Source organism: Onychostruthus taczanowskii, unplaced genomic scaffold, assembly GCF_017590055.1.
Source record: "Onychostruthus taczanowskii isolate IOZ18803 unplaced genomic scaffold, ASM1759005v1 scaffold61, whole genome shotgun sequence".
Lineage (NCBI taxonomy): Eukaryota > Metazoa > Chordata > Aves > Passeriformes > Passeridae > Onychostruthus > Onychostruthus taczanowskii.
In genome coordinates, this window is record NW_024503790.1 from 5,151,775 (window position 1) to 5,179,755 (window position 27,981).

The 27,981-nt window shown below is 47.6% G+C and overlaps 1 protein-coding gene across 1 annotated transcript; it reads right to left on the reverse strand.

Annotated features, from left to right (window-relative positions):
* ATAD3A (ATPase family AAA domain containing 3A) lies at positions 1-27,981 on the reverse strand. Its single transcript, XM_041419740.1, is given in 16 exon segments — positions 1-371; positions 6,563-6,671; positions 6,926-7,093; positions 9,788-9,858; positions 10,499-10,550; positions 13,389-13,513; positions 14,338-14,463; positions 15,361-15,417; positions 15,613-15,768; positions 18,093-18,162; positions 20,374-20,539; positions 21,338-21,407; positions 22,339-22,398; positions 23,904-24,005; positions 24,701-24,777; positions 27,726-27,981. Coding segments are annotated over 16 exon segments (1,812 nt in total). The 5' UTR covers positions 27,949-27,981; the 3' UTR covers positions 1-191.

Sequence of the window (27,981 nt, forward strand, 5' to 3'; positions counted from 1 at the left end):
TGGTGTTTCACCAAGGGGTCCTTTAATAAATTCAGTTGTTTGTACCTTATTGAACCCTTTTTTTTTTTTTTTGTTTTCTGGTGCACTTCAAAACCACGAGACCCAGGCAGGCTGAGGCAGCAGCTCCTCCCTGGCACACAGGGCTGCTCTCCACCAAACCTTCCCCTTTTCCCTCTGCTCAGGTGAATCTCTCACACCGGTGTCCCCTTGGGGAAAGGCAGCAGGGGGTTCCTGGCAGTCTCTTTGTTTGCTTCAGCACCTTCTGTTTTCAGCCACTCCATCTTCTGCCGGTGCTGCCGCACGGCGTCGGCCACGCGCGCGTCCATCATGGCCTCGGTCAGCACGCCGTCCTCCGAGGCGTAGGCTGCTGCCTGTGGGGACAGGGACACCTCAGACAGCTCAGGGGTGGCGTGTCCCACCATCAGGGGACATCCCAGGGACATCCCTGTCTGCTGTTCCCTTCCCCACGTGGGATTTCCCCCACAAGGTTCTCATTCCTAGGGGCGCGCAGAGATCACCAAGGAGCTCTGCCCATCTCTGCATTTCCTGGGAACCAAATCCTCTGTTTCCAGAAGAAAAGATCCCACATTTTGCTCCTTTAAATCTCCTCTCCTGCTCTAAAACAGCTGCATGTGTGAAGCCTGGTTTCCAGAAGAAAAGATCCCACATTTTGCTCCTTTAAATTTCCTCTCCTGCTCCAAAACAGCTGCATGTGTGAAGACAATAAAGTGAAGAGAGGTGGGTGCAGGAGGGTGATGGAACAACTCCATCCAAAGCAACAAAAAATTGTTTAAACACTTGCACAGCAGAACAAACAGCAGTGCTGGGGGGAACATGGGCAACGTGGTGCCTCTAAAATGATGTTTAATGTGCCTCTAAAATGATGTTTAATGTGCCTTGTCCTGCTTTCCTCATGCACTCCCTCAGGAACATCCCCTGCATCACTTGTGTGCTGTGGCAGCTCCCACCCTGCTCTGATGCCCACAGGAGCTGCCCAGTCCAGTTCTGCTGGCACAGGCAGCACAGAAGTGACCACAGCTCCTTGTGGGAAGGGCTGGCAGCTCCTGCCACCCCTGTCCCACAGGGGAACAGGCCCGTGGGGCAGCAGAGGGACTGTCCCTTGTGCAGGGGACACACATGACAGCTGAGCTGGTGGCACAGCACACGAGGGAAGGATGCTTGTGCTGTCAGCTGCACCCATCTCCAAGGTAACAGAGCAGCCCCCGAGCTGCAGATTTCTAAATCTGGTTCCTCCCTCTGCAAGTGCTCCCGTGAGCAGCTCGGGGAATGAGGGAGCTTGGCTGTAGAGAGATTCCTTGGCTGCACAGGGATCCTTTGGCTGTACAGAGATCCACTGGCTGTACAGGCATCACTTGGCTGTACAGAGATCCACTAGTTGTACAGAGGGTTGTACAGAGATCCACTAGCTGTACACAGATCCCTTGGCTGTACAGGGATTCCTTGGCTGCACAGGAATCCCCTGGCTGCACAGAGGGTTGTACAGAGATCCCCTGGCTGCACAGGGATTCCTTGGCTGTACAGAGGGTTGTACAGAGATCCCTTGGCTGCACAGGGATCCCCTGGCTGCTCACAGATCCCCTGGCTGCACAGGGATCCCCCCTGGCTGCACAGGGATTGGGATGAGGGGAGGGAGCCCTGCAGCTCCCCACCCTGCCTGGCCCTAAGAGCCCCAAACCTCACCCACACCCTGGACTGTCAGGTGCCAACCCTCCTGTCCCCTGTCCCAGTGACTTTAACTTGGATTTCAGGACACACTGCAGCGGTCCTGAGGCACCACACACAGGCTCCATCAATTACTGATGGTGCAGAACACCAATTCCAGCCAGGAACGAGCCCGACAGCAAAAGCAGCACAGGAACAAACTCAGGTGTGACCCTTTCACAGCCCCTGCCCAGGGATGTCCATGGGGCAGAAGACAAAGCCCAGGCTGAGCTGTTGCTCTGCCACCACCACAGGGTTAGAGCTGCCTGCTACATCAGTGAGGAGATGCAAGGAGAAAATATTTCTCCTCCCCACTGAAGGAGTAGAGCTGCCTGCTACATCAGTGAGGAGATGCAAGGAGAAATACCCCACTGAAGGACAAATAATATTTCCAGAATAAGCACAAGGTCCTCAGGCTGGTTTTCAGGCTCCTCTAACCTATTTTTCAGCCTTTTTTTTTGGAGGGGAAGTGGTTAGACCACCAAAAGTCTCAGGTTTTTCCTGCCAGCACCATCAGATCCTTTCCCTGTGCAAACCCTTTGCAATCCCTCCTCCAGGCAGCACTGACAAGTCAGGCTGCTGCTCCTGCTTAAAACCAGGAGTAAAGCTTGGCCTTGGGAAGGGGAAGGTCTGTAAAGAGACAATTCTCTATTTATTATTATTTATTCTCAAAGGTTTTTGTGCTGCTCTCACTGCAGGATCCTCACCACTGAGGCTGCCACAATCTGCCAAATATTCCCACAGCACCTCTCAGGGGAACACTGCAAAGGTTTTGTTCAGACCTCCCTCACCCCCTTCACATTTTTATTTTTGGTCACAGGTTTGCTCAATGCAGCCCTGGTGGGGTGGTTAAAAATGAGAAAAGAGCTTTCCTGGGATGCATTTTTGTGCTTGCAGAGCTCAGGGAGGAAGGATGCTTTGCCTGCCCATCCAGCCCAGAGTGGAACCTCCTGCAAAGCTGTGCAGTTCATGCTCTGCTGATTTTCTCAATGACTTTCTATTTTTAGAAAGCCTTAGGCCCTTGCTGTCAAGAAAGCAAATGGGAGAAGCAGCTGCCCCTTCTGGGAGTAGCTTGCACACACATAAAAATGGTACCAAGCTTCATTTATATTCATACCTCTGCCTCCTGCATGGGCAAATTTTAACCCATTTTCTCCAGTGCAGCAATTCCTGTTTTATCCCTCAAATCTAATTATGAAATAATTGTGTTTGGTGAGGATGGAACAGATGACAAGCCAGCCTGAATGACCTCATGTTTCATTTCAGCCAAGATTTGTGGTTTGTTTGAACCTGGCCAGACTCATCTGTATCATTTAAATCCCATTTATAATGAAAGTAGCCTGATGAAAAAAAATAAATAAATAAACCACAAAAATACAACAGCTATTTTTAAAATATAAACAAGGTTCAGGGAGTAAAATAAGAGGCATTTATGTCAGTGGCATAAAAGGCAAGGAAATGACAGGAAGCTCACACTGGGACATAAAACTCCTGGGAATTCTCCTGAAATGCTGCCAAAACAGTTTTCCAAGATTACAGCCTGGAACAGTGAAAGGTTGCTTTTAGGTTTTGACATTTTATCTAAAGCACATCAGCAGCTTTGAGCACAGGGCTGGGAAGTCTGCACACGACTGGAGACAGAGCTGAGGGGAATTTTTAAGGTGAAAATGCACCGAGTCCATGCTGGAGCCATAAAGGGCAATGGAAAAGCACAAGGACAAAAGGGAACGCTCAGACTTCTGCAGAAGAGATTAAAATGGATTTTTAGCACGCACACTCTTGCCTGTGCCAGACAGCAATATTTTTCCCAGTGCTAGAGGTTACACTCTTGGCTTTTCTGCTTCTTATTTTGATTTTTTTTTTCTGCTGTTGGTAAATTCAGGACAGCCAGAGCCAGACTGAAAGAGCAGTGGGTTAGAGCTTCGTGTGAGTGACAGCCAATCCATCTCCAATGCAGCTCAGGGTGGGGTTAAGCTGCCTCTGAAAGCTGCAGCTCAGTTTTACTGAGATGGTTTTTCAAGGCAATATTGGCAGGAGAATCCTCGTGGGAACTCCCTGCAAGGGCACAGGACAGAGAGGCCACTGCTGCTGGCCCAGGGAAGATGCTTGGGATGCTTTCACCCCCTAAAGCTTCAGAATTTCCCCCAAAACCATCTCTGGGATGCAGTTCGTGATCCCAGAGGCTCCAAACTCCACCAGGGCCACACAAACCTTCCTGTGGGCAGGATTAAGGCTGAGGTGTGCACTCAGAGGGGCTGCTCAAGCAGGCACAGGGTGAGGAGATGGGCTCTGACCCCTGCAGGGCCCAGAGCTGGACCTGGATGATCCCTGGGGGCTTTTCCCAGCTCAGGATATTCTGTAATCAGGTTATTCCCCACCTTTGGCAGGCAGCACCTTGAATGAAAAGGGAATTAAAAGACCAGAAATGATCTATTGATGTGAGATATAAGAAATACAGAGTGTATTTCACCACCCAGCCTGATGAGGATTTTTGGGAGTCATTTCTGGTTCCTCCAGCCCCTACCTACCCCGAGCACTGTAGCTATGCAGTTAACTCATCTTGCCAAGCTATTTTTATCTCTGCTCAGCTCCCTGACCCAGTTCAGAGCACAGCCATCCACAGGGGTGCACCAGCACCACGGGAAGGAGAGCAGGAAGGCAGGAAAACACTGCCAGAAAGGCTTGAAAACTGCAGCCTTAAACCTTCCCTGGTCCTACAGAGAGTCAGCAGTGCTAAAACAGGGCCTAAAATGCCAACAGCACCCAGGAGAGCAGCTGGGGGTGAGGAAATTCACCTGCCTGGAGAGGGGCTTTGCCCCCAAAGCTGCTGAGGCAAACCCAAAGGCAGGGGGACACGTCCTGCCAAAGTTCCTGGCAGGAACAGCAGCTCCAAGCTCCAAATTCCCCGTCCAAAAAATGGACAACAAGTCACAGGTTTTCATATTTTTGTAAGTTTGGTTCATTTGCATATTGGGGTTTAATCTTCCAATTACAGCTTCAGGTAATGAAGGAATTTATTCTGAGTTTGCTCCCCCCAAATTCATTTTTGTTTAATTTTTTTTGGGGGCCTGAGGCAGTGAGGTGCCAGGCCTGGAGAGGAATTGTTGTGTCTGCCCCAAAGGGGGAAGCAGCAGCTCCCTCTGTCCATGGAATTTAGAGTTCTACACTAAAGAACTGCAGCATTATAAATAGATGAAAACCACAAAAGCTCAAATCACAATCAGGCATCACAAGTGAGTGAAGAAGAATTCCCAGAGCATCAACAGCTCCCAGACAATTCTCATCCCAGCCTGGATGGCCTCATGTCCAGTGATCCCTGGCACATCCCCCTGCCCTTCCTGACCCACAAGAAATGAGCTCCCTTTGATTTTCACTTTGATTTGCACTTTGATTTTCACACAAATGAAGTTTCTTGCTACATCCAAGCATCTCTAATAATTTCTCCCCATTCCCCTCTCCTGAGTGGTTTTTATTTAAAGCTTTGAGTGTTTCATGAGAGCAGAGAGGAGCACAACAACTTCCTGCAGCAATTTCACATCAAACCTTGTTAACAGTGCTGGCAGCACGAGGTACATTTTTAAAAGCTGTCAGGGAAAATTAGTCACCCCCACCTTTTTCCTTCCTTCACCAGCACTTAAAGGATAAATGATAAAAGCTGAGGTCATTCCTGGGGAGAAATGACAAACTTGCTGATAAGGGGTGATAAAAAGCAAAGGATCATTTATCACAACTTCTTATTACAGGAAATAGTTGGCAGCAAAGCCTTTCACATACGTGGGGCAGATGACAGCACACATTTTGAAATATGATTCAATATCACAAAAATTATACAGGAAAATTAACCAGCTGTGTGCTACCAAAGAGTAAAATAAGAACTAACAGCACTCAAATTGGACCTCAGCTCATGACTGCTGCAATCAAAATTAATTTATACTAGAAAGGATAAATATTTATGTTCCTTAAAAGGTGGAAAATCAGTGGTAGAAGGAATGAAATGCACAAACTTCGTCAGATGTTTGTGAGCTGCTAAACTAAATTAAACATTTAAGAACTAAACAAAAAGCCACTTTGTTTTTACAAGCCCTGAAAGGAAGCTGACATGAGTAGGCTACATGACACACAAATTGGAGCACATTCCTTCAGTTGGTATTTCCAGGTTAGTTTATGAAAATACACAATCCAGTAAGAAACTGGCAGCTGTGACAAAAAAAGGTGAAAACCTGATTTAAATAAAAAAACCCCAGCACTAAAGTTTGCTAAGCACGGGGATAATTGTACTCCAAGTGAGTGCATTTCTTATTTTTATGCATGGAACAAATATCTATGGTTTTTTTCAGCTCCAATTCCAGCCAGTTTTGTTTCTTTAATAGCTCAAATTGCAATGAAAGGTTTGGAACAAAGGAGGATGGTTCAGGGCCCTAATGGGGCACCAACATCAGGCTTTGTTCTGCTGAACTTCCTGAGCTGGAGCATGAGTGTGGCCAGCAGGGACTGCCCAAACTGCCCCCAAACTCACCTGCTTGACCCAAATTCCACAAGGGATTGCCCACTAGGATTATCAAAACTGCTCCTGTGTATGGGATGGGGAATTGTGCTGATATTGCAACACCCACCCCAGAGCCAGCAGGGAGCTGGTACCACCCTATGGACAAATGGAACTTGCACAGGGAGAGGAGCTGAGACTGCAGGATCAAAGCCTGAAGCTTCCCAGGAGGGGAAAGGAAAAGGGAAAGGAAGGGGGAAAGGAAGGGGGAAAAGGAAGGGGGAAAAGGAAGGGGAAAAGGAAGGGGAAAAGGAAGGGGAAAAGGAAGGGAAAAGGAAGGGGAAAAGCCCCACTCACCTGCCATGCCACAGCAAGCTGGGAGATCTCCCGGCCGGACATGCCCTCGGTCAGCCTGGCAATCTCTGAGCACTTCTTGCCATAATCAAACTGGGCCAGCTTCAACCTCCTGAAAGGCAGAACAACCTTTTGGCTGATGTGTAGCTCCTACAGATTCCTGCTTGCATTACTGCCTCCTGAATTTTAAGGGCACAACAAAAAAATCTGGGATGGCATCGCACTGAGACAGCAAGAGGCACCTCCCAAGTCTTTTGCTGCTTGTTGAAAGTGGGTTTGTAGACAGAATACACAGGAAAGGGGATGAGGGAAAACAAAGAAAGAAAGGGAATTCCCCAAGGTGGGAGAGCTGGGAGGGGTACTCACTGTTTGCCCTCTGTGGCTGGCTTCAGGACGTGCTGGTCGAAATACATCCTGACGAGCCGCTCGCGCTCCTCCAGCTGGGGCAGCTCAAAGTTCACCATCTCATCTATCCTGTCATTGATGGCCCAGTCAAACTGCTCAGGCTGGTTGCTTGCTTATACAAGCATAAACCTGGAATTAGGGGAAAAAAAAAAAAAAATAAAGGATAGACTGACAAAGCCATAAAAATAAAAATCGATGAGGTAAGTCTGAGCGTCGGGAGCTGCCGTGGTTGGGATCCAAGATGTTTCATCACCTGAAGAAAAAAACTTGGATTCCTTAGAAATAGCTTTAACAGCATCTCAAGCAGCACACTAAAATGTGTTTTGGGCTGTTTAGAACAGTCTGAAGTTTGCAGCCCAAGCTCTGCTCCACGGTACAGATGTGCTGCTCCAGGTCCTGCTGCATTTTGGAGCTGGAAACTCTTTTTTTTTTAATTGCTTTGTAATGATGCTTCTTCCCTGTGCCAATACTTTAATGCTTTAATTGATGTCACCAGTTTAACAGTGCCTAATAATTTGAAATGGGCTTTTAAGCACAGCTATTGGAATATTGATGTTCCTGCTGTCTGGCTGAATCATTGGCTACAAGGGGCCGTGTTCTCTGCTGTCACTTTTGGAGATAACTTGGCCAAGACAAGTCTGTGGCTTTTCCACCAACAAAGACTTGCAGAAACACAAGCCTGGATTAAGGACTGCCATGCAGCCTGATATTCAGCCAGCCAGCTACCCCACAAGATGATTTTGGGAAGTTGAAAGGCAGCAATTCCCAATGCTGGAGGAAGAGCTCTCCTCAGGGTCTCACCAAAGCACCCCATTTACACAGCCCATTTCACCCATTCCACTGAGCTCCCACTCATGGATGCAGGGCTGCTCCTTGCCCAGAGCAGCAATAAGGCTGCTCAGAAGTAAAAAAAAGCAGTGCATGAATCACCAGGGCATGTTCAGTGTCCTCAGATGGCTCATGGTTGAAATCGGGGCTGAATTCAATGTGAGAGCTCATTGAGAACGAGAGCTCAGCTCTTCTGGGCATCCCCAGCACCCCAAAAAGCACCCCCAGAGTGCTCCAAAGCAATTCAAAATCAGGGGAAAGAAAAAAACATCCCCAGCACCCAAAAAGCAGCCCTTCTTCAGAGCTCTTCTGAGGTAATTTAACATCACCGGAAAGAAAAAACATCTCCAGCACCCAAAAAACATCCCGAGAGTTCCTCCAAAGCAATTTAAAATTAGGGGAAAGAAAAAAACATCCCCAGCACCCAAAAAGCAGCCCTTCTTCAGAGCTCTTCTGAGGTAATTTAACATCACCGGAAAGAAAAAACATCTCCAGCACCCAAAAAACATCCCCAGAGTTCCTCCAAAGCAATTTAAAATCAGGGGAAAGAGAAAAACCATCCCCAGCACCCAAAAAGCACCCCCAGAGCTGCTCCAAGCCAATTTAAAATCAGGGGAAAGAAAAAAAAAACATCTCCAGCACCCAAAAAACATCCCCAGAGTTCCTCCAAAGCAATTTAAAATTAGGGGAAAGAGAAAAAAACATCCCCAGCACCCAAAGAACATCCCCAGAACTCATCTGAGGTAATTTAATATCAGGGGAAAGAAAAAACCATCCCCAGGTCCCAAAAAGCACCCCCAAAGCTCCTCCAAGGCAATTTAATATCAGGGGAAAGAAAGAACCATCCCCTGCCTGTCCCTGATTTGCAGGACAAACATTTCTTGTATTTTATTTCATAATATTTTTGCAAATATTACAAAATAATAATAATTATACTGAGCAATTTATGGAGCAACTCCATGGATCATTTCAGAAGAGATCTGCTCTCCCCACAAAGGGAAAAGCAAGGTTCTTGCAGGATCAACACCTTGCTTTCTAGCAATTTATTTATTTTAGAAAAACTACCTCTTCCCAGGCACCTCTGGGACAGACACACAAGCAATTATCAGTCACAGCTGCAAGGGTTCCAACAAGTTCAAGAGACCTCAAGGACAGAAAATTCCTGGAACATTTTGACCTTCCAGGATATTTATTTCAATGTCATGAGGTTACTTAAAAAGTCTTTCAGGAGTTCATCATTAAAAACCTCACTTTCCCCACATAAAGCCAGAGACAACTTTTCTTGTTGGCTCAATTGTGACAGGAGAAATTCTAACAAGTAAGTAAAGTTCACACCAAAAAAAAAAATAAATCAAATATGATTTGAGAAAGGTGGAGGAAAGGTCACCTCTCTATTATGACAGACAGGAAATGGCTTTGGCTGAACTGAGCAGTGCTGGGCAGGGAGTTCCCAGGGAGGTGACAAAGTGGGGACAGTGACACTGCCACTCTGTGCTCAGCAGGGAGGGAACAGCTCTGGGATCCCATGTGGGAAAAATGGAGTCAGATGGAAATTCATCAAAGCTCTGCCCACACAAGCACAAGATGGGAAGAGGTCACTGGAGAGGAGCAAGCAGCACTCAAGTGTTTTTCCAGGGAACATGAAGCACCCAGCCAGGATAATCTGAATTTCTGTGGTAGTGATTTTCCTGGGCTCTTGAATAAACAGTAACTTGCCAAGACAGAAAATATAAACATCAAGACACTCAAGATGTCCAAATATCACCAAAGTTTCAGGAAAAAAATTTTCCTTCTGTTCTGGTTTCCAAGTGGCAGGAAAAGCTGAAGGAGGAACAAGCTACATTCAGCACATGAAGTAAACCAGGGATATTCTCTGCAGATTTTGTTCAATCCCTCAGCAGCACAGATCATTTCCAACTTCCATTTGTACACCAGAGACCCTTTAAAGACTTTCCTCAACCAGGGAAATATCAGCTGCTGGAACTGGATACTCACTTGTTGCTGTGCTGCCCTGTTCTGTGCAGAAATGCATTTAAAGTTGCTCTGAGATCTTCACTGATTTTCTCCTGCAAAGATGAAACCCAAAGGAGGATCAGCTGCTGAGGACTGCAGAGAGGTCAGAGCTTTAATCAGCATTAAGGACAAAGGGAATTCTGTTATCTGACAATTTATTTATATTCCTTTATTTAAGGAGGAGCAGAAGCGGGAAAAGGAGAAGGAGCAGGAGCAGAGCAAGGAGCAGAGCAAGGAGAGCAGGAGAAGGAGAGCAGGAGAAGAAGCAGAGCAGGAGAAGAAGCAGAGCAGGAGCAGAGAAGGAGCAGGAGAAGGAGGAGAGCAGGAGCAGAGCAGGAAAAGGAGCAGAGAAGGAGCAGGAACAGAGCAAGGAGAAGGAGAAGAGCAGGAGAAGGAGGAGAGCAGGAGAAGGAGAGAAGGAGGAGAGCAGGAGAAAGAGAGAAGGAGGAGAGCAGGAGAAGGAGAGAAGGAAGAGAGCAGGAGAAGGAGAAGAGCAGGAGAAGGAGCAGAGCAGGAGAAGAAGAGAAGGAGCAGAGCAGGAGAAGTAGAGAAGGAGCAGAGCAGGAGAAGTAGAGAAGGAGCAGAGCAGGAGAAGGAGCAGAGCAGGAGAAGGAGCAGAGCAGGAGAAGGAGCAGAGCAGGAGAAGGAGCAGAGCAGGAGAAGGAGCAGAGCAGACACACACCCAGCACTTACTGTGGCCCTTTTCCTCAGGAATGCATCTGCCTCATCCACGAAGAGCAGGAGGCTGCAAAAGGAAAGCAGCCACAGTAACAGGACAGGGTAAGGCAGGCCTGGGGAGTCTGTGCTTCCTCTTTGCCAGGGTTGGGATTAAATGGACAAGATGAAATTTCTTGTTTGGACTCAGATGTTTTTTAGTTCTTATCTATGTTAGAGTCTCACAAGCCCTGAGTTCTGCAGCAGTTCACTCCAACAAACTACAAATGGAGCCCTGTCTCTCTCTACAAGACCTTTTAGGGATAAAGTGTCCAATTAGAAATGACACCTAAATTATTTTTACTTTTAACCCAACAACCAGCCACCCATGGTCTGCAATGTGGGCTCTTTATCCTATTACACAAAACCACCCAAACCCATGGAGAAGAAGGTGAAGGAGAAGCAGAAGGTGCAGAAGGAGAAGAAGGTGAAGAAGGAGGACAAGGTGAAGGAGAAGAAGGACCAGCCTCTGCCCTAAACCCTCCATTTTGCTTTATATATATTTATATATATTTTTAATATATTATAATATTTATATATATTATTCTAAACCCCCAACCTCTCAGTTTCCCACCCTGTGACCTCACACCCTTCCATCCAAACCCCACACCCACACTCCCAGCTCCAACATTCGGTTCTGTAAGCTTCTCCACGGCCCCAGGTCAGCGCAGGGCTCTCCTGGGGGTCAGTGCCTGCCAGCACAGAAAGTCTGGAATTTCCAGCAGCCAGAGGCTCAGCTTGCTCCAGGATCCTCCTGCCCCACTGCCAGGCTGCCAACACCCAAAGAATTGCACAAGCAACCTCATTTCCTGAGGCAGCATTTTGGAGCTAAGTTGCAGCAACCTGTCCATGGTGTGCACGTGGCCCAGCCCAGCAGCTGAGAAATGGATTTATTTCACACACCTCAGGCCACAAATCTGCCCCCAGGCCTCTGGAGCTCTGTTCCTGCTGTTCAGAAGCAGACTGAAGCAAGACTAAGGCACGTGGCCTTAAACTCCTTGGATTTTGAAATGCAGGTGGGAGTTTCCATAGGCACAGAGTGCAGTTTGTGGCTGGCAGTGCTGGATGTCACTGCCACTGAAATTGAGGAAAGGAGAGGAAAGTCTGAGTGACACTTCAGCATTCCCTTCTCTTTATAGAGATGTGTGCAAAGGCACAAATCAGAAATCTTGGTGACAATGACACCTCCCTGCAATTTTTCCTCCTTATGCCACTGTGAGAAGTCCAACCAGAGTCCTGTCCTCAGCCTGCTTTGTTATTTTGTGAGGTTTTTCTTCCCCAAACCACAGCAGCACTAATGTAATGGTTTTACTACCTGTGGAGAAGTGAATTAATAAAGTCCATGAATTATTCACCAAAATAAATTCACTTCTAACCCAAGGGCAGTGCTCTTCCCAAGGGACTGAGCCTGTAAAGATGTTTATCAATAACAGAACCAGGTTGCTCATAAAGCTGTCACAGCTTGTATTACTTCCTTGCCTAACTTCAAACCCAGCTTTCTTCCAGGGGATTTCAGGCCTATTAACACCTTCCCCCCAGCCCCAGCTTCTCCCAAATATTCTCTGCACAAAAGTGTCAGTTATCACAATTTCAGCTAAATAGGAAACAGCTAACACTGGTGGATATTCAGAATTAAATATGCTTAAATACTTCAGTGCTGCTGGAGGTGAGAATATGGATTTTATGGACACATGTAAGCTTTGAACAGGCAGTGTAGGAAGCTGAAATGTACACAAATTTTTATCAGGGCAGAGAGATTCAGAGCCAGGCACTGTTGTAAGAGAATTCCTTGATGGAAGCATCCAGCTGAGTATCCTCACATCTCTTCCAACTTCTCACTTAAATTCTAAGCTCACTTAAATTCTAACACCTCTCCTTCTATAGCTCCTCAGGATAGAAGCTTAAAAATTTAAATCCTGCTTTTAAATCCCTGCTTTTTTTCTTTGCAAGGGGAAATAGAAAGATTTAGGTGATGAATGAAGCAAGGATTAAAAGAGACACTGCAAGATAATGTCCATCTCAAGCAATCAGAGAACACATAAATCACTGGGCAGCCACACTTACAGATCTGAGCTCAAAGCAGCACAAAACCCAAAGTGACACCTCCTGAAAGTTCAATATTGAATTTTACCATCCTGGCTGGACAAACAACCTCTGCTCTGCAAAAATCCATTTACATTGGTAGGAGCAAATTAACCACACACTCCTACAAAATCAGGGAGCCAAAATTCAGCCTCAGCCTGAGGAGTCTCTGCAGATAAAAATTTGCTTTTAAAGGTGACTGAAAAAGCAAAATTTGTTTGTGATTTTTAGTCCTGATTTCAATGACTTTAGCATCCATCTCCTCCTTAACCTCTTTTATTTCTAATAATTCACTCCTCCTGCTTGAGACTCAAAAGTAAACCAGAAGCTGGATTTAAATACTATCAGTGTTTAAAATCTGAGCAGTTGCAACAGGGAACATCCAGAGTGTGAACACCTGATTTGTGCTAATCTTCTAATTACTGCCAGATCATTAATCACCCTGAAGGAAATTTGTCCCAGCTTTCAAGTGGGCAGGAAGTCTCCTCCTGCTTGGGTGAGATCAGACAATCAAATTATGACTGATCTGGAAAAGCTGGTGTAAAAATGGTTTGAGAGAACAGAAAAGCAAACGTTTTCAGCTTTTAAAATACTACTAATTAACAAGGATTCACCCATTCTAGGAAAACTTCAGGAGATTCTGTGTTACCTCACTCAATAACAGGAACTGAGGGGCTGAGCTACACTGTTGTAGCTGTGGGTGAGGGGTTTTGGAGCAAAACCACTGTTGTGGTGAGGATTTTTTGAGTAAAACCGAAATTGAGGATTAAAGAAAAGCTCAACTTACCCTCTCCTACTGGTGTTGGCCCAGTCAAAGAGTTTGTGCATGGCTGTGACCCCTTCCCTGCCCATGGGGGCCACATCCCCTCCTGTCATGATGGCATAATCCATGCCTGAGTGCACAGCTAATTTCTGCAATGGAACAAAAACCAGCAGATTCAATCTCTTCTTTCACTGCAAGGCCATGGAGGATGAAGAGGGAATTAAAGCAGTTTAGTCCTGTCAGTGCTGGTTTGAAGAGGGGAGGTATTGGCTTCTTTATCACTTAGTGGCAATTTTTTGTTTAGGGCAAAAAATAAACCATATAAACCCAACAGAGGTGGGTATGAAGGGGCTGCTGCTGTGATTTTGTTTATTTTTTCCATTTCTGTCCATCTCTATAGGCTTTAGAAACCCAAACTTGGTGGCTTTAGAAATCCAGTAGGTGCCATACAAAGCTGTAGGTGCCATAATCTCAAAAAACTATTTGGGTAGGGGTTTAATGTACTGATAGAGGGAAAAAAAAATCCAACTTGCATCAGTTTGGCAAATCTGCCACTGTTAAAAAGTTGATGAAACCTCACACCTTGTGGACAAGCACTGAAAAGCAAGGAAAAAAAATCAAATTCTGCCTCCAATCCATATAAAAATCATCCTGGCAGTGGCTCTGCACATGGAGCAGGAAAGAGCCATTTAACCAAGGGCACAAACCCAGCAGAGGTGGCCAGGAAGTGGCTGCTGCTGCTGTGATTCCCACAAATCCCAGTTCCAAGGGCTTTTCCCAGATGGAAAGGCTCCTGTGGCTCCTCTCAGCACCACAATCCAAGTGGCTGCACTGATTCAGAGCTGCCCTTCTTCCCTCCCCAGCAGGAACACAATGTTTATGCAACACTCCAGCCCAGGGAGGCTCCTCAGGCCCTGGAATTTTCAGAACACTTTGCAAGGTGCAGGTTGGCAGAATCTTGGCAGGGTTTTACCTTGGCAAAAAGAGTTTTCCCAGTGCCAGGGGGACCGTACATCAGAATATTCCTGTAGAGGCTTTTGTTCTTTTTTGTGTTTCTTGTAGCTATGGCAATGTCTCTCACACGTGCTTCCAGCTGGGGCTGCAAGGAAAGAGTTAAATTTAAGGATCAAAAAGTACCTAAAGAGCTGCACCTACCAGGTTCCCAAATCAGTACCTGCAGGAAGGAGGCAGCACTCCAGGCTCAAGCTTTTAAGTCTTAACTTCAGCTGCTCATGACTCCACACCAAGGTCATTTCCTGTCCTATGTGAGGATTTACTTGATTTTCTGTCCACTTGGCTACCATTCTTTCATAAGAAAAAGCAGCAGTGCAGGAAGGAGTGCAGTGACTACTCTAGGAACAGATAACACCTAAATATTCACTTCCTAATGGACGCCCTGGGAGGGATATGTCAAAACATAAGCAACTCTTTGCAGTGCTAATTCCTTCTCAAGTCATAAACTCATATTTTATTACTACTGCATTTGGGGGTACTGGGTGAGAGCTATTCCTGCAGGAGCATTTTCTCTCAGCAGCTTCAAGCAGCTCTTAAATTTGCCAGGAATCAAATTCAGAAGTAAATATAGAGAAGTAGCATGAATTAGCAAGTTAAGAACCAATCTCAGGGTGGGCAAATGCACACAATATTTAGATTTTTTTGGCCTAGAAGCTGGTTTGGGTTCAGTAATCCTTAACTTCAGATGGCACAAGTGGAATTCTGAATCTTCACATGCTGACTACAGAGAGAAACTGCAGCAGAGCAAGGACTGAAGTAAGGCTTCCAACTGCTTTTCAAAGAGGAAAAAAAGGTGAACAGGCTGCTTAATGCATGTCACACTGAACACAGGAGCTTATTTATGGTCTCAGTGTCCCAAGGGTGCTGTGACTCCAAAATTGCTGGAATTACAGCTTTAGAAGTGAGTTTAAGGAACCAGCAGCTCTTATTTGGAATCCAAAGTCATCCTTCACAGCCCAAGACAGGAAAACAAAGTACTCACACTGAGAACAACTCCTTCAAGGGCATCCTGAGCCTTGCTGGTGAGACGTTTGCCAACCTTGAGAGGACAAATTCAGTTACTCACAGGCAGAAAAAACCACATTTTCACAATTCACTTGGACTAAAACACCTTAAAGAACACCAGTGGGCCCAGCCCATCCCTTCTGCCTCCAATATTCCGTTTATTCAGACCCACTGACAATCCCAGCCTGAGTTTTGCTGAGTGTAACACAGAACCAGAGGTGAATTTTACCTTGATGGGATGTTTCAGAGCCTCCAGCACCGTGATCCTGGAGGTCTCCCTCACCAGGGAGGGTTTGCCCAGCCTTGCCTCTATGTAACGCCCTGCTACAGCCGTGGCATTTTTGGCAGAATAAACCCCCACTGCCAGCAGGGTGAGGCCTGCCACCTGCAAAAAAAAAGGGGGAAAGATGAGCAAAAAACACTTGGCAAGGCAGTGCTGTTGTGTGCAGGCTGCCCTGTGGTGGGGAATTAAGATTCAGGACAAATGCTGAGCAGGAGGGGTTTATTTTTGGTAAGGTTTGTTTTTTTTTATCCCTGTTCAGACAGTCAAGGTCTCACACTCCCTGTTCACTGAGTGCTCTTGCACAGCAAAAAGCAGAGGAAGCACAAGTGAAGCATTTAATCCTGAATCCAAAAGTACATCCTGCCCAAAAAAAAAAAGTGGGGATGTCCAGATTTTCAAGTAAATTTGAGTAATGAAGATAAAACAGCCACACCAGCCAAAAAGTGTGGGGCTGAATTTTCAACTAAATTGAGTGAGAAAGATAAAACAGCCACACCAGCCAAAAAGTGTGGGGCTGAATTTTCAACTAAATTGAGTGAGAAAGATAAAACAGCCACACCAGCCAAAAAGTGTGGGGCTGAATTTTCAACTAAATTGAGTGAGAAAGATAAAACAGCCACACCAGCCAAAAAGTGTGGGGCTGAATTTTCAACTAAATTGAGTGATAAAGATGAAACAGCCACAACAGGCAGGTGCTGCCTGCCAGAATGCCCCTCACCACACCAGAAAATGCAAGCTGAATTTCAGCTGCCAAGGTAAAACAGCTGAATTGTGGCTGCCACCAAGGCAGGGCACAGTGGGGAACAAAAAGGGAATAGCTGCTGGAGGTGAGAGCTGTGCCAGCCCCAGCAGCACAGGGAATTAGGGGCTCCAGAGGAACAACAGAGCCAAAACCACCATGGGAATGGGAATTACCACCATGGGAATGGGAATTACCATCACTCACTGGGCTGTTCCTTCAGAAACCCCACAAAATGAGCCATTCCCATCAATTTGCCAGTGAAGCAGAAACACTCCAGACTCTGGAGTCAGCTTAAAGCTGATGCCAATAATTTATATCAGAGAAAAGAGCAAACTGCAGCAATTGCTTTTAAAATAAGCTGACTTCTCCTGCAAGTACAGATGAGGGTCAAAAGCCTCAAGGACAACAAGGATGGCACTGTTCAATAAAGCATGAGGCACCATCTGCTAGCTCTCACTCTGCTGAAATGTGTGACATCACTTCTGCTCTGGTGGAAACACGGAGGGATCAGAACTGTGAGTTCCAGGATGCAAAGAGTGAGGGATCTCCACGCCCAGTTCAGCTCAGATACAGAACACAGAACAGATTTCACCTTTTTAGCAGCCTCCCTCTAAAAACAGAGCCATGATCTCATGCTCTCTTGGACCATCCTGCACAAAGTTTCCTGTGCCTGGGTGGAACTGATGTCATTTTCTCAGACTTTTGGACTTCACTGATGTTTATGTCACAAGATACAGAGAAAGAGAGCTTTAAAAATTCTGTATCAAACAAGAACCCAACTGCCCACTCTAAAAATCAGTCTGATTACAGTCTGCCTTTTTGTCATACAGTATCAAGCAAAGGAATGGGTCTCTGATCAGTAAATAAAGTGAATTACACTAAAACCACAATGAACCAAAAAACTTGAATTAGAACCCTTGGGGTTCTGCTTGGCTGGGGAGAGGTAGAGAAAGAGCAGCACTTAGAGCTGAAAATTCAGGTTTTATTTACAAGAACCTTAAAATAACTGACTGGTTCTTACCTTATAGTAATTTCAAACCTTTCAAAAGCAACAGAAAATATCAGTACCAGCTGTGTTATCTCCTTTCCAAAAATACTTACCTTTTTATTTATTTTTTTTTAAGCTAAATGTCCCAAATTCACAAGAGAAGAGCATGTCAGAAGCCAAAATGACAACTGGTATGTGGGTCAAGTGAATGCACAGCTCAAAGCACCAAGCACTGATCTACAAAAGGCTCTGAAAGCTGCAGACACCCCAGGTACAGATGACAAAAGGAGCCACTAAAAGCTTGGCTTGTTCTCCCCAGTGCTCTCAGGCAAAGGATGTTTTGTATCAGCCTGTGTGTATAAAATCAGAGGGTGGAGCAGATGGTGGTGACTGATTTAAAGCAGAATTTCTATTTTAACCAGCCACGCTACCAAAAATATATTTTCAATATATTTTGTTTTAAGTATTACACTGAGAAACAACTTGCTGTCCCCAAGATTCCATTGCCAAGCTCTTTTGTCCTGTGAACAGATGCTGGTCTGGCCTTTAATCAATTTATTTAGCACAAATAACAGCTCTCTAAGTGCTCTCTAGGCTACATCAAAATTAGATTTAAAGCTGTGACACATTCAGGAGTTTCACACACATTTACAGACAGGTTTTTCTGGAAGTTACTGACAGGTTTCCCAACCTTACCGTGGCTGTGACTTTATCCCAGTCTGTCACAAAAGCACGGAATCCTTCCCCAAAGAGCATCCCAGCTGTCCTGTGGCAAGCAAACAGCAAGGCAAACAGGAGAGAAAGGGAATTCAAGGACTGAATTGATACATTTTAAAGTCAGGCTTTCAGATTGTGTTACAGTTGTTCATCTTCTTCAGAATAAGTCAAAGCTAAGGGCTCACCTCAGAACTGGAACATGAACAAGCATGGGAAATATATTTATAATCCTCTGATGCCTACACCTGAGCTGGGATTAAATCCAGAAAAGCACCTGGCCTTAAGATGGCATCAATTTACTTCTTTAATGCATGATTTGTGCTGAACTGGAGGTATTTAAAGCTTTTTTGTTCAAAATCTCAAAGGACCTAAAACTAACCAATTCCAAAGCTGAACACCCAGGCCTGAGGAGCCAAATGCATGATACCTTTGTGATGGATGTTCTGGAAGAACTGAGGGGAACTCAAAGAACCGAGGGGTTCTCAGAGCTACTGAGCCCCAGGACTAGAGAAAAGGCTTGAAATAATCTGTTAGAAAAATTGTATCACTCTAAATGTCTCTGGTTATCATTCAGGTGACAATGTAGCGAGACAAGCCAGAGAGGTCACACAACACTGGAATTCCTTGGAGGAACAAACCCCAGGGTCTCCCACACGTGGGAGAAGCACCAGGCTGAAATTCCTTGGAGAAACAAAGCCCAGGTTCTCCCATGAGCTGGGACACACTTGGAGAAGGACCAGAGGAACAAAGCCCAGCTTGTCCCACATATGGAGACACACTTGGAGAAGCACCAGGCTGAAATTCCTCAGAGGAACAAACCCCAGGGTCTCCCACACGTGGGAGAAGCACCAGGCTGAAATTCCTTGGAGAAACAAAGCCCAGGTTCTCCCATGAGCTGGGACACACTTGGAGAAGGACCAGAGGAACAAAGCCCAGCTTGTCCCACATATGGAGACACACTTGGAGAAGCAGCAGGCTGAAATTCCCTGGAAGAATAAACTCCAGGTTCTCCCTGATGCTGGGACACACTTGGAGAAGCACAAGAGGAACAAACCCCAGGTTCTCCCAGGTGCTGGGACACAACTGGAGAAGCACCAGAGGAACAAACCCCAAATTCTCCTCCCCAGGCTGGGACACACATGGAGCAGCACCAGAGGAACAAACCCCAGCTTTTCCAACATGCTGGACACACTTGGGAGGAGCACCAGGCTGCAATTCCTCAGAGGAACAAACCCCAGGTTCTCCCACGTATGGGGACACACATGGAGCAGCTCCAGAGGAACAAACCCCAGCTTCTCCAACATGCTGGACACACGTGGGAGAAGCACCAGGCTGCAATTCCTCAGAGGAACAAAGCCCATGTGTGCTGGGAGACACTTGGAGAAGCAGCAGAGGAACAAACCCCAGGTTCTCCCAGGTGCTGGGACACAACTGGAGAAGCACCAGAGGAACAAACCCCAGGCTCTCCCTGATGCTGGGACACACTTGGAGAAGCACCAGGCTGCAATTCCTCAGAGGAACAAAGCCCATGTGCTGGGACACAATGGAGAAGCAGCAAGAGGAACAAACCCCAGGCTCTCCCTGATGCTGGGACACACTTGGAGAAGCACCAGGCTGCAATTCCTCAGAGGAACAAACCCCAGGTTCTCCCACGTATGGGGACACACATGGAGCAGCTCCAGAGGAACAAACCCCAAGTTCTCCAACATGCTGGACACACTTGGGAGGAGCACCAGGCTGCAATTCCTCAGAGGAACAAACCCCATGTGTGCTGGGACACACTCGGAGAAGCAGCAGAGGAACAAACCCCAGGTTCTCCCTGATGCTGGGACACACTTGGAGAAGCACCAGGCTGCAATTCCTCAGAGGAACAAAGCCCATGTGCTGGGACACAATTGGAGAAGCACCAGAGGAACAAACCCCAGGCTCTCCCTGATGCTGGGACACACTTGGAGAAGCACCAGGCTGCAATTCCTCAGAGGAACAAAGCCCATGTGCTGGGACACAATTGGAGAAGCACCAGAGGAACAAACCCCAGGCTCTCCCTGATGCTGGGACACACTTGGAGAAGCACCAGGCTGAAATTCCTCAAAGGAACAAACCCCAGGTTCTCCCATGTGCTGGGACACACTTGGAAAGGCACCAGAGGAACAAACCCCAGGTTCTCCCAGGCGCTGGGAGCTACAAACTGCACCGGAGGGGCACAGCCCAGGCTGTCCCAGGCTCGGGTGCAGCAGCTGCAGGCCCTGCCCTCACCCACCGGAGGGACTCGAGCACGGTCTGGCGGTGCTCGGCGGCCTTGAGGCGGATCTGCTCGCGGATGATGTCGGCGTTCTCGCGCTCGGCCTTGGCGCGCGCCCGCGCCTCCGCCTCCACCCGCAGCATCTCGTTCTTGTGCCGCAGCTCCATCTCCCTCTCCACGGTGGCTTGGGTAAAAAAAAAACAGCAGAGAGGTGAAATTTTTGGGTGGATTAATGTCAGGGAGGAGGAAAACGCCAGGGAAGTTGCAGTGCGCTGGAAGGAAGAGAAGCAAAACGGAGCTGCCGGTCGCAAAGGGGATTTTGGAAGGTCTGTTACTTCAAACATGGAATTGTGTGAGAGGAGAATGAATGAGAAATTCAGGAGTAAAATAACCCAACCCTCCAGGGTTTCACATGGGGGCTGTGTTATTCAGGCTACATTTCCCTCACTGGATGGCAGCACAGCTGGCCACATCTGTGCTCAGAGCAAACAGCCCTTCCCATCCCAACCAGTTAATGAACAGGAACATTTCTTAACATTTCTGAGACCTGCACCCCAGGGGAGCTCTGCAAACCCAGGAATTCTGGCAATTCCCAACAACAAAAAGAAACTAAGCAAGTTTCACACCACAACTTTTTTTATGTTCTGCAGGAAACTGAATGGGGATGAGGTGACACAGACTCAGCCACTCCTCACAGATGTTTTGCTTCTCTCCCCTCCTCAAAACTGGTTCCGTTTTAGAAATCAGTATGAAATCAGAATTTCCTGAGTTGCTGACAGTTCACTGGGAAATCCAGGAGTGACAGGGCAGATGTTTAGGAGTGCAGCCCTTTCTAAAACTAACCTTGGAAGCAATTGGTAATTTTAGCACTCCTGGGATTTACCTGCTCTTGCCAATCTGCCATCAAACACAGCAAGGACACAAAGATCAGCACAAGGACTCCACATGGCCTCACACCCTCAGCAGCTAACAAAACACTCACCTCGCCTCATGGCCTCCTGCTTCTGCACAGATTCCTCCTGCTTCCTCAGATTTTCCTCGTTAGCAAGTTGCTACAGGGAGAGATGACAGCAGAAGAGATGTTGATGTTGTAATGACTCCATCAAGTGTAAACTTAAGTGCTTCTGATGCCTTGGGTTTTGGCTTTTCTATTTTCCAGGTTCTGTACTGATGCCTCAGGTTTTGGCTTTTCTGTTTTTCACATTCTGTGCTGCTTTAGTGTGTGGGTCTGGGTTCATATTATGGGATGTGAGCTCTCTGCACAGAGCAGGGAGACAAAACAATTCCTGCTCCAGCTGGGCACCAAGGACAAATGATCCAAATCTCAGCCCAAGAGCACAAACCCCGTGGGCTGGAGAGAGAAAAACAAGGATGGGAGTGCAGGGGCTGAGCTGGAATTGGACACTGAACTGCAATGTGAACATGGAGCCGAGCTGATCCCAGGGAGAGACCCCATTACCAGTTGTGCATTTTGTGGCCATTTGGGTTCATCTTGGGTTCATTTTGGGACCATTCTGGTTCACCTTGGGTTCATTTTGGGACCATTTTGGTTCATTTTGGGACCATTCTGGTTCACCTTGGGTTCATTTTGGGACCATTTTGGTTCACCTTGGGTGCAGCCCTGGCTGGGCTCTTGTGCTGCCCAAGGTGGATCCATGGAGGAGATCCTTTTCATAAATCCCTGCTTTATTCTTTAACTCAGCCTAGTCTGTTCTAGGTCAGCCTTCCCAAGGCATCACTCCAAATATTTCCAAGAAGCTGCTGCTCAGGTTGAAGTGTGTTTTCCTCTCCCCATCTCCCAGATTTCTCCTCCTAATCCCAAGCAGCTGCTCTGTCCTAATGCCCAGCCCTTGATGTGCACTGCTGATGCTGAGCAGATAATAAACTTCACCCAGCAGGACAGGGCACAGCTCCAGAGCATCTCTTGGATTTCAGAAGGCTCCCAGCCATTCCCAGCTGGATCAGAGCAGGAACCCACCCTACCTGCTGTCGCATCTGCTCGTCGTAGCGCTGCCGTGCCAGCTTGTCCTGGTACTGGGCTCTCTTCAAAAAACAAAGCACAACACACAGATTAGGCAGTTAAAAATAGCCTGCTCCTCAGGCAAATGAGGTTCAGGAGGAAAGAGAACCAAATAAAATGGTAAAATCCACACAAACAAAAATTATCCTGGACTCGAATGTGAACAGGGCAAAATATCCTCAGTCAGCATCAAAAACTCCTCTGTGCTAAGAAATCTCTACAGTCTGACTTCATTTTATGGTATCACAGTTGTCAAAACAGAGAGCAAGGGTTTCTTAGCCCACAAAAGGATACTTCAGTGGGAAAAATAAGGTTTTCATGTTCTAAACCACTTTATCTGGACTGGTGACTGCAAGCAATAGAAGTGCCAGGATGTCCTGATGGGCTCTGGTTTTGATGAAGATTTACTTGTTCCTCATTAATTGCTCTTTTCAATCACTGTAACCCCAAATAAACCCAAGTCATCTCCACTGAACTGGAAGTGGGCTGAGGATCCACACCCTGGAGGACTCTGTGTCAGGGGTGACACCATCCTCCACTCCAAACACAGGGATAGCAGAACAGCTTGGGAATTATCTCCTCAGCAACAGTAAAACATCATGGAATAAACCAAGACTGAATTTGCTGTGATTTCAGATAACCCAAGAGTTTGCTGTGACCTCAAATGATGCCCTGTGAGCAGCAGGAGGTGAAGAACCAGCCCCTGAGAGCAGCTGAGTGTGCAGCTGCTGCCTGGGCCAGCCCTGCTCAAAGTCCAAACTCTGCCAGGGTAAAAGCCCCACGTGCCAAATAAACAGTTCTAGCAAACTTCCCAAGCTGGAGAATCCATTAGAATTAATCAATTCCCTCATCTCCTGTGCTCTCAGAGTAAGAAATCCCCATAATTTAGCTTTTAACCTTAAGGCCAGACTTTGTTTTCCCTGTTTCAGGATTATTGCCACATCAGCCACTCAAGCTAAAACAAACCAGGAAGGACCAACACTGCTCACAACAACTCAGATTTGCATCACTTCTCTTAAGATATTTTTTCCTGTTTAATTCAGAATAAATAGAATACTTAAGACTGAAATCTAAATAACTTCAGAGCCATTTCACTGTCCAGGCTAACATAAACAGTTGATAAAGCTGTATTCCCTGAAAAGCCCTTAGGAAAACCCCCAAAAACACAGATCGAGAGAAATTGCTACCAGCAATTCCTTTGGGTGTTCAAGAACTTGGGAACAAAAGTCCAAGAGCATTAAAAATCCAGCTCAACATCACAAATCCAGGACAGAACAGGGGCTCAGCCTGTGAACACCCCCAGAGCCCTTCTGTCCAAAAAGGAATAATTAATGAAAGAGATAATGAAAGGGATAATGAATGCATCATTCCAGGACAGAACAGGGGCTCAGCCTGTGAACACCCCCAGAGCCCCTCTCCCCAAAAAGGAATAATTAATGAAAGGGATAATGAATGCATCATTGCCTTTTGTGTAAGGGAAGACACAAACAAGCTGTCCCCTCACTTGGCCTCCCCCTCACTCCCTTACTGCTTGGTGCTGTTTGGTTTCTTCATTAAGTGTTTTCCTCCTCTCTTCTGCCTGCACACGGATCTGCTCATTCTTCAGCTGCTCTATGGCAGCCTCGTACTCCTGGGGCACAATCAGAGAATTTAATTGTCACAAACTCACAGATCATCCTCTGCAGAAATGCTGCTGACAATCCCATGCCAAGAAATCCCTCTGTATTCAGAGTGGTGCCTTTAAAAGATGGCCGCTGACAGAAGAAAGTTAAATTGGATAATAAATAGAAATAATGAAAATAAACAGAAATAAGAAAATATTACAATAAAAGATGATACTAGAATGTGATAATAAAATATGATAATTAAATATAGCACTAGAATATGATAATAAAATAATTATAATAAAAATTAAATTCTCAGTGATCATACGAAATACCATAATCAATCATTTCAGGATTAAACACAATTAAAAAAAATAAAAATAAGAGATCAACCAACACCCCAACAATCCCTAAATTCCTTTATAAGAGAAACAGAAGTCTGTCCTTCACCCAGCTGCTTCACAGTTCCCACAGAAAGCCCCTGTCATTCCCCAAAACCAGCAGTGACACTCCAGGAGTTACAAAACCACCCAGGACATGCAAGTTTTAACCAAAACCACAACAAATTGTGTCAGAATAGGCCAAATTAGCTGAGATTCACCTTCCAGAATTACTTTTTTTTTTTTTTTTCTCCTAAAGGGAAATAACTACAATTTGAACTTCTGTCCCTCCCAAACCTGGACCTGCCTGAGGAGTCCCAAGGTGAGGAACTGCAACCCACCTTGAGTTTGGTTTGCTGCTCCAGCTGCAAGGTCTGCTCCTGCATCTGGGCCAGGCTCAGAGCATCTTTGGCATGGCCTGCAGGAGGGGAACAGATCGTGGACAGGTCATGGCTCAGCTTTTAATTTTTGGATTTTCCAGATTCTGTAGTGATGCCTCAGGTTTTAACTTTTCTGTTTTCCAGATTCTGTACTGATCTCTCAGGATTCAGCATAAAGCTTATGAATTAATTATGAATGATGAATGAATGATGAATAATTGGACAATGAACTGCAATGTGCACATGGAGCAGAGCTGATCCCAGGGAGAGACCCCGTGACCATCGTGCATTTTGGGGCCATTTGGGTTCATCTTGGGTTCATTTTGGGACCATTTGGGTTCACCTTGGGTTCATTTTGGGACCATTTGGGTTCACCTTGGGTTCATTTTGGGACCATTTGGGTTCACCTTGGGTTCATTTTGGGACCATTTGGGTTCACCTTGGGTTCATTTTGGGACCATTTGGGTTCACCTTGGGTTCATTTTGGGACCATTTGGGTTCACCTTGGGTTCATTTTGGGACCATTTGGGTTCATCTTGGGGGCAGCCCTGGCTGGGCTCTCGTGCTGCCCAAGGTGGATCCACTGAGGAGATCCTTTTCATAACTCCCTGCTTTACTCTTTAGCTCTGTCCAGCCTTCCCAATTCCTTTGGATGTTCAAGAACTTGGGAATAAAAGTCCAAGAGCATTAAAAATCCAGCTCAACATCACAAATCCAAGACACAACAGGGGCTCAGCCTGTGAGCACCCCCAGAGCCCCTCTCCTCCAAAAGAAATAATTAATTAAAGGGACAATGAACAATCCAAGACAGAACGGGGGCTCAGCCTGTGAGCACCCCCAGAGCCCCTTTCCCCAAAAAGAAATAATTAAAGGGACAATGAAAGGGATAATTAATACATCATTGGCTTTTTATAAGGGAAGACATATTCTTTCTTATAACTACAGAAACATAAGTTTATGATTTTTTTTTTTGCTTAACATCTGTGTATTGTATTTTCACACAAATCCAAGCTTCTTCCAAGGCTGTAGATGAAATCCCTCAGTGGGCTTTAAAGGTAGATGAAATCCCTCAGTGTCTGTGGCAGTTTCTGTTTGTCTGATTCTCACTCACCCCCTCTCTGCTCCCTGCTCCAGAGTGGAACAACCCCTCAGGTGGAACAATCCCTCAGGTGGGGAACAACCCCCCAGGTGGAGAGCAATCCCTCAAGGGTGGCACAACCCCTCAAGGGTGGAAGAGCCCCTCAGGGGTGGAATAATCCCTCAGGTGGAACAATTCCTCAGGTGTGGAACAATCCTTGAGGGGTGGAACAACCCCTGAGATGTGGCACAATCCCTCGGGGGTGGAACAACCCCTCAGGTGTGGCACAACTCCTCAGGTGGAGAAATCCTTGAGGGGTGCAACAAGACCTCAGGTGTGGAACAATCCCCCAGGCGTGGCACAACCCCTCAGGTGGCACAATCTCTCAGGGGTGGAATAACCCCTCAGGGGTGGAATAATCCCTCAGGTGTGGCACAACCCCTCAGGGGTGGAATAACCCCTCAGGGATGGAATAATCCCTCAGGTGTGGCACAGCCCCTCAGGTGTGGCACAGCCCCTCATGGGTGGCACAGCCCCTCAGGTGTGGAACAATCCCCCAGGTGTAGCACAGCCCCTCATGGGTGCCACAGCCCCTCAGGTGTGGAACAATCCCCCAGGTGTAGCACAGAACCCCCCAGGTGGAGAGCAATCCCTCAAGGGTGGCACAACCCCTCAAGGGTGGAAGAGCCCCTCAGGGGTGGAATAATCCCTCAGGTGGAACAATTCCTCAGGTGTGGAACAATCCTTGAGGGGTGGAACAACCCCTGAGATGTGGCACAATCCCTCGGGGGTGGAACAACCCCTCAGGTGGAGAAATCCTTGAGGGGTGCAACAAGACCTCAGGTGTGGAACAATCCCCCAGGCGTGGCACAACCCCTCAGGTGGCACAATCTCTCAGGGGTGGAATAACCCCTCAGGGGTGGAATAATCCCTCAGGGGTGGCACAGCCCCTCAGATGTAGCACAATCCCCCAGGGGTGGCACAGCCCCTCATGGGTGGCACAGCCCCTCAGGGATGGAATAATCCCTCAGGTGTGGCACAGCCCCTCAGGTGTGGCACAACCCCTCATGGGTGCCAGAGCCCCTCAGGTGTGGAACAATCCCCCAGGTGTAGCACAGCCCCTCATGGGTGCCACAGCCCCTCAGGTGTGGAACAATCCCCCAGGTGTGGCACAGCCCCTCAGGTGTGGCACAGCCCCTCAGGTGTGGCACAGCCCCTCAGGAGTGGAATAATCCCTCAGGTGTGGCACAACACCTCAGGTGTGGCACAATCCCCCAGGGGTGGCACAGCCCCTCAGGTGTAGCACAGCCCCCCACGGGTGGCACAATCCCCCAGGTGTGGCACAACCCCTCAGATATAGCACAATCCCCCAGGTGTGGCACAGCCCCTCAGGTGTGGAATAATCCCTCAGGTGTGGCACAGCCCCTCAGGTGTGGAATAATCCCTCAGGTGTGGCACAGCCCCTCAGGTGTGGAATAATCCCTCAGGTGTGGCACAGCCCCTCAGGTGTGGAATAATCCCTCAGGTGTGGCACAGCCCCTCATGGGTGCCACAGCTCCTCAGGTGCCACAGCCCCTCAGGTGTAGCACAGCCCCCCATGGGTGGCACAACCCCTCAGATATAGCACAATCCCCCAGGTGCCACAACCCCTCAGGTGTGGCATAGCCCCTCAGGTGTGGCACAGCCCCTCATGGGTAGCACAACCCCCCAGGTGTGGCACAGCCCCCCAGGTGTGGCACAGCCCCCCAGGTGTGCCACAGCCCCTCCATCCCTCACATCCAGGCGGGATCTCCGGCCACCCCTTCCTGCCCTTCCCTCTCGTTCCACGGAGCACATCCCTCTCCCCGCTCCCAGCCCCTCTATTCCCCCCACACCCCCCGAGCCCTCCCGGCCCGTCCCCTCACGCACGGGACGCGTCCAGCTCCCGCGCCGCCTTGGCCGCGCGCTCCAGGCCCGTGGGGTCGAAGTTGCTCCATTTGTCCTTGGGCGTCTGACGGTCCCCGGCTCCGCCGCCACCCCCACCAGCAGCGGGGCCGGGCGGCAGGGAGAGGCCGGCACCGCTGCCCGGGGATGCCGCATCCCCGCCGCCGCCCGGGGCAGCCCCGCGGTTCAGCCCGAACAGCCACGACATGAGGGCGGCGGCGGCGGCTGCACGCGGGGGACG